This window comes from Haliaeetus leucocephalus, unplaced genomic scaffold (assembly GCF_000737465.1).
Source record: "Haliaeetus leucocephalus isolate CR32 unplaced genomic scaffold, Haliaeetus_leucocephalus-4.0 Scaffold1, whole genome shotgun sequence".
Classification (NCBI taxonomy): Eukaryota; Metazoa; Chordata; class Aves; order Accipitriformes; family Accipitridae; genus Haliaeetus; species Haliaeetus leucocephalus.
In genome coordinates this window covers 14,469,246-14,476,678 of record NW_010972437.1, presented here as the reverse complement: position 1 = coordinate 14,476,678, position 7,433 = coordinate 14,469,246, and the positions used below count along the sequence as shown (strand labels likewise).

The window sequence follows — 7,433 nt, the reverse complement described above, 5'->3', positions numbered from 1 at the left end:
CCCCCCCCCCCCCCCATTTTCTCTCTGCTGATGGCAATGACATTTTATGTGGCATTTTTTCAAAACACTGGTTGGACTAGAACCTAGAATTAAATGTGGCAGTGTATTTGTCAAAATATGTGAAAGCCTTAGGGCACAGGCCTTTTCAATCATCGAGGAAGACTCTGAAACTGTTGTATGGGGGCAAGCTACCATATCTAATTGCCTGAAAAAAAGGCCTTTTGCCCCTCACATTCCTGTTGCACAATCCATACAATGGTTTGCTCTCCTGAGCAGGGCTACCCTAGCACTACAGAGCAGGGTTTGGCTGGGGCAGAGAGTGATTCCATCTCTGCAGTTCTGCTTTGGATTGTGGAACCTGCTCAGTGGCCAGTCCAGCCATCAGTAAATTCTCTATTGCTGAAAAATGGAAGATATTTTAAAGGCAATTTTGGTGGCATGAAGAGCACTGAACTTGGGGCTCAAAAACTTTGTAAGTTTTCTGACAAATGAAGTGCTATTAACTCTCAGCCCGCTTACATTCTACCCACCCTTCACTTAGTTTTTTTCAAATTCTGCCAAACTAAGTGTTCAGTTAATAGTTTGTGTCACAAAAGGTTACAGTGAACTGGTTCAGGGTGGCAAAGTCTCCTTTGCAACTTTAAAAACAAATGCACCATGCATATTTTGAAATCATCCCTTCAATGCTTATAAACACAGTATTTGCATTTCTATTTAATTTGTGTTTACGTGTACAAACTGGAAAATTCACAACAATGGAGAACTTCATGGAGAACATGAAATCCCCTTCATACTAGATTTCAATAATTTCTAACAATTTTGAAAAAGAAATTTTACCTAATGCATATTGTAATGAATCTTATTTTTCTCCCTCAGAACAAATTCCAAGGCATGGTCTTTGATTTTGTAACAAAACAAGCATTTGATATCAGTATCATGATACTTATCTGCCTTAACATGGTCACAATGATGGTAGAAACAGATGATCAGAGTGAAGACATGGAAAACATTTTATATTGGATTAACCTGGTGTTTATTGTACTTTTCACTGGAGAATGTGTCCTGAAATTGATTTCACTTCGCCATTACTACTTTACTATAGGCTGGAATATTTTTGATTTTGTGGTTGTCATTCTCTCCATAGTAGGTAAGAACAATTCATTTTTATGAAATGGCTAATTCTGTGGAAACTGAAACATTTTTGGCATGTAAAGTCTATTTATATTTTGGATCAACATTGTCACTATAAAGTCTGACCACCATTTTTCTTTCTTCTGATTTCATATTATCCATAAAATAATTGAACAGTATGGTAAATTTTTTAGCAATAGGTTTCACACACTCTCACTTTTCTATTAGTTGAAATTAGATCTTTATTCTGAATTCAGTAGAAATTCCACGGTGTAGAAAGAAACCCATATATGAAAGGCGATTTTGATATAAACTAACAGTGGCAGTTGCAGGAAAAGAGTCTAGCAATCCAAAATCCAAGAGCAAAATCTGTGGGACTGTTGTTAGGCTAGCATGCAAGCACCCCAGACAGCAGGGTAAAACCCTCAGCTTACTTCAGAGTTTTGTTTGATCCTGGGAGGTTTATGCCTGAGCTAGAGCGAGCAACCAGAGAAGCAGAGGTGAAGCAGATGTAGTAATAAATACACGGTTCCACTAATCTTTGCTTTATCTAGAGCAGAAAACCTGAAAGAACTTGTGTAAAAATTCTGTCATTTTAACTTCTCAGAACTCCTTAATATGCAAATTGGGTTTGCCATTTTTTAATGGAAACAGGATGTAGTTATTTTTCTGCTTTGAGGCACATAATATAATGCTCAATTCTTCTACTCTTCAGTGAGTTCTAAGAAGCCTTTTTATTATCAGTTTGTTTATGTTTGGAATTGCTGTGTCATTAATACTAAACTTGTAGTCATGTTATTTCATGTGTGATTAAGAAGTTGCAGTTTCCTTCAAACATACATATTTTCTTTGAATACCATAACTTGATTAGGTGGCATTTTAATACTACTATGAATATGATCTTTCTTCAGATTAACTGAAATTATTTTTGTTACAGTTAAACAGAAAGCTATTCTTCTGGTCTCAGCATTTGCTAGTCTTCATACACTAGTTATCAGTTTGTCCTGAAAAAGATTGATTTTGTGTATTTGTGTGTCTTTTTGCATAGTTAGTCATACAATTAACACTTAGAAATGTCATTGATGTAGTTTTTTTTTTTATTACCCTGCAAATTACTTTAGAATTTCTATTGGGATTTATGGGTTTCCAAAACATACCAAACTGTAAAGGTTTTGTAAAAACAACTGAATGGCTAATTTCTAAAATCTGTTTAAATATCCTATTCTTCTTAAAGTTCTACAGTGTTTGTAGGATAAATCTTTAGCAGTGGTTTTTAAATCTAATAATATTCTTTACTAATTTGTTTTTCAACAGGTATGTTCTTAGCTGAGATGATTGAGAAATATTTTGTGTCCCCCACACTATTCAGAGTCATCCGACTTGCCAGAATTGGTCGAATCCTGCGTCTCATTAAAGGCGCTAAGGGAATCCGCACTCTGCTTTTTGCTTTGATGATGTCTCTTCCTGCTCTGTTCAACATTGGTCTGCTGCTGTTCTTGGTCATGTTTATCTATGCGATATTTGGCATGTCCAACTTCGCCTATGTTAAGAGGGAAGTTGGGATTGATGACATGTTCAACTTTGAAACGTTTGGCAACAGCATGATCTGCCTATTTCAAATTACCACATCTGCTGGCTGGGATGGTTTGCTAGCCCCAATTCTTAACAGTGGGGAGCCAGACTGTGATCCCCATAAAGATCATCCAGGGAGCTCCGTTAAAGGCGACTGCGGCAACCCTTCCGTTGGGATTTTCTTCTTTGTCAGCTACATTATCATATCATTTCTGGTAGTGGTGAACATGTACATTGCTGTGATTTTGGAGAACTTCAGTGTTGCTACTGAAGAAAGTGCTGAACCCTTGAGCGAGGATGACTTTGAGATGTTCTATGAAGTCTGGGAGAAGTTTGATCCCGATGCAACACAATTCATAGAGTTCAGTAAGCTATCAGATTTTGCAGCTTCATTAGATCCTCCTCTTCTTATAGCAAAACCAAACAAAGTCCAGCTTATTGCAATGGATCTACCCATGGTAAGCGGCGACAGAATTCACTGCCTTGACATCTTGTTTGCTTTCACAAAGCGTGTTTTGGGGGAAAGTGGGGAGATGGATGCCCTCAGAATACAGATGGAAGATCGGTTTATGGCAGCCAATCCTTCAAAAGTCTCCTATGAACCAATCACAACCACATTAAAACGCAAACAGGAGGAGGTATCTGCTGTCATTATTCAGCGTGCTTTCAGACGTCATCTTTTAAGGCAAAAAGTCAAAAAAGTTTCATGTATATTTAATCAGGATAAAGGTAAAGATGAGGACGATCTGCCCATGAAAGAAGATATGATTATGGATAAACTAAATGAGAACTCTACTCCAGAAAAAACAGATATGACCCCCTCCACAACCTCCCCACCATCCTATGATAGTGTAACAAAGCCAGACAAGGATAAATATGAAAAAGACAAATCAGAAAAAGAAGATAAAGGTAAAGACAGCAGGGAAAGTAAAAAGTAACACAGAATTCTGTTTGTGATAAACTGTTTACAGCCTGAGAAAGTATGTATTTGTGTCAACAGGACTCCTGTAGGAGGTACATGCCAAACTGACAGTTTTTACATATATAAATATATATATAATTATATATATATATATAAAAGGTCAGTGCCTATAACAAGACAGTGACCCCTCGTCATCAAACTGCAACTCTGTAAAACAGGGTAACATCTTGACAGGAGGTTGTTGTTTTTATTACCAGCTGACACTGCTGAAGAGAAGATAAAATGGCCAATCAGATTGTAGGGACCAGTTAAAAAAAAAAAAAGGTGCGAACGTATGAATCTCTGCGTTTAACATGAAACACACAGTACAAAAATTGTATCCACTGTTTGCATTTCAACAGCCACATTTGCCATATTTTTACAAAAATCAGTGTTGGTGAACTTATCATTTTTTAATTCACAAGTTGTTTACTATTATATGTGACTATTTTTGTAAATGGGTTTTATGTTGGGGAAAGGGGTATGAGAACCAGGTGTTCTACTCTCGGATTCTCTATAATGTACAGACAGAAATGATTTGCATGAAGGCATGCTGCACTTGTAGTTCATGCATGGAAAAACATGACGTCGCACAAAGCAGCAGAGTCTGACTACTTCCATGTTTCAGGGTGGCTCTATATTTTGAGGTGCTTTAACAACAGTATCGATCTAGTATCTCATCCAGACAAATCTTAATGTGCCTGTAAAGTCCCATAGAGTCTACAATAATAGAACAGATGTTTTATTTTTTCATTAGTCATTTAACTGTAGTTGAACGAACTCTGCATAAAAAATTTACTGAGGGACATAGAGTCCATTTTTAAGTATTCTTCTGTAGAAAACAGCTTACCTGAACTTGGGAAATTGAATTTACCAAAAACCCACAAAACTTAAGGATTATGAAGTTGTTCTGCCTCACCCTGCAGTATTGTTTAGCCATCTTCTGCTCTCAGCAAGGTTGACATTGTATGTGTTGATTAAAAAAGTACCGTCTATGTAAATAGTTATTTTATCCCGTGGTGCATGTTTGAGCAAACAAATAATGACCTGTGCACAATATTTATTGCATCAAATATGTACCACAGTAAGTGTAGTTTGCAAGCTTTCAACAGCTAATATGAAGTATTCTGTACCATTATAGATAGTTTGGAAGCTATCACCGATGCATGTTTATCTTGCCTTTGCTGCTGTAATTTTACTCCTTCCACTGTTAAAAGTCTAATATGGGAAGCCATATCTCAGTGGTTAAGTGAAACAAATTGTTCAATCGGCCATCGTTCTTTCATGACATCAAGCAATAGTTTGCAGCTATTTAAGAGCTTCTTGCTTTGCATTCTAAAATTTTAAGTGACTACTGTACGGTGTATAGTCAGACTGTACAGGGTATGTTGCAAACTGCTTAATCTGTTGAAAAATACATGGATAGAATTTTCTAAGAAAATATAAATATTGTAAAAAATACCATTTTATTTTATTTTTCAGCATTTTGTACATAAAATAAGAAATGAGAATTATCTTCAGGTTGATGTCACTGTCACTTTTGTTACTTTCTATCCATAGCACTTTTTAATTCAAGAACTTCACAAAATAAGAAACAAAGGAAAGAATGGGGTAGCTTTAGGTTTCTGCTTTTTTATTAGTACTGTATTTTTGCACATATTTTAATGTGAAATAAGTTTCAAACTGAGTCCAAAATGCACTTGCTTCCAAATAGATATAACTTGTAATTGAAATGTGGTGGGGAAGATTTGTTTAAAATTCTAGCACTGCCTGCATCAGAAGTTTCAAGGTAGTCTTTTTATTCATTAAATCTTTACCGGTGTTTGTTTACATAGACTATTCTTATTCTTGTTGATTCATGCTGCACTAGAACTGTTCTAAATATAATATGGGAACCACAATGTTTTTTTTCCACAGGAATTAAATAGAAAACTTGTATAATTGATCACATCAGGACATTTTGTGTTTCTTACACAAGCAAAAATTCAATGTTGACTCCTCCTTTTACAAAAATATTGACTTGTGTGTCGGTGAACTGCATGCAGGAAAATGCTATTACCATAAAGAACAGTAAACCACATTACGGTTGAGCCAAAAGAATAAAGACTTCATTTTTTATTGTATTTAATTGTTCTGTCTTTTTTTTCACCACTAGAAACTATTGGCTATCAAGAGGTGCTATGAAAATAAAATATGAATTTATAAAGTGATAGAAATAAGGAGTAGTGATTAAAACTCATTATAATAATAGATTTCTGAAAAGTAAAATACTGAAGCCCTACACTTTCAGAAAGATCTTTCATATGATTTGCACTTACTTACACTCTTCAGGTTATAAATACTATTTAAAACTATTCTTTATTAGGATAATGATTATGTGTACATGACGCCCACTTTTTCATGTCAGGTATTCTGAGACAACTAGAAAAAAAGATGTTAAAGAAATTGTCTAGCTATCAAGGCTGCAAACCAGTATGTATAATTTCAATGATATTTTACATTTGAAGTGAAGCATTATCTTTGTGTTTTAAGAAAAACGTTGTTTACTACATAATTTGTAAAATATTTATAAGTTATTATTTTGCTTTTAGGACATGAGGGATGGAAGTCAGAAACTGCTGAAAGTTTTAGTAAAGCATTAAATTCGTAGGGTTTTTTTTTAGTCTAAGGGTGCTGAATGCAATTACAATGTGAAAAATACTATAATTTTAAACTTCTATGGTGAATTTACAGACAGTATTTTTCACTATCAGGGAGCTGGCGTACACATCAAGTGATGCGTAGGTGCCTGTGGAAGGGCTGACTGATAGCAGAATACGGGAGGTAGGTGGAGAACAGGCATTGCAAGAGTGGTGGCAGTGGAACTGAGAAGAATTTTGAATTTGGGGGCAAATAATATAAATAAGTATTTATTGTGTCACTCTTGTAATGAAAATTACCTAATCACCACTTTACAGCATCCCTCATGCAATGTTTGGAAGTATGTTGGAAAAAAGCCTGGTATCAAAGTATTTCTTTTTCCCCTAGCAGGGCTTCCTATACTTTGAGACACAAAACAGTTTAATGAAAAAATGGGGGACAAGAAATTGTCATTAGGCTTTCTTCCGACTATGACATATGACTATCTTCTCAATGCATTAAAATGGTATTTCATTTATATTGTTGCAAAGTCATCTCTGATCCTGTAAAACATGCTACAGCTGGTTCTGAATAAAACAGCATTTGCAACTCTGAAAGCAAGAGAGCCAAATTTTTGGGTAGCAATCACATTTGAGTGCTATTTCTAAAAAGAAATTTTCTCTGTTGTAAAGTAATGCCTTGAAGATGGGATACACTGAACAAATTAAAAGCTAAGGAAAACATGCAGAAACTCCAATAATCATCATAGGTGTGCAGACACAGATCTCTGTAGACCCTCAGGAAAACCAGACGTACCCAATCATGTATGTGATGCAAAAGTCTCAGCTTTGGGTGTGGACCCCAGCAGAAATGCTTCTAAATGGAGCAGTAGGATGGTGTCCTTCATCTCTTCTCTCCACAGTTTTCAACCACCAATGCTCCGTTGAGATTGTTTACTCCAAAAATGAGTGTTGCTATACTAATGTAGCAAGCATTTAGACCGTAGTGTTGCAATCGGATTTTTTACCTCTGCCTATGAAAAAACAGTTGTCAGGGTAGGGTCTAAGACACAAAGAGTTGAGAGAATCTGAAATTTTGTAAGTTAAGGACCGAAGTTATGGCTGGGCGGGTAGTGTTGTGGAGGGGAAGG

General features: G+C 35.8%; 1 protein-coding gene across 1 annotated transcript in view; it reads left to right on the top strand.

Moving 5' to 3' along the window:
* The window catches only part of SCN2A (sodium channel, voltage-gated, type II, alpha subunit), a 79,173-nt gene extending 73,386 nt beyond the window's left edge, over window positions 1–5,787 (top strand). The window contains exons 26-27 of the mRNA XM_010567438.1: window positions 877–1,147; window positions 2,446–5,787. Of these exons, the coding sequence (XP_010565740.1) occupies window positions 877–1,147; window positions 2,446–3,641 (1,467 nt within the window). The 3' untranslated portion in view covers window positions 3,642–5,787. The remainder of the gene's footprint in view (window positions 1–876; window positions 1,148–2,445) is intronic.
* Window positions 5,788–7,433: the final 1,646 nt, after the last annotated feature.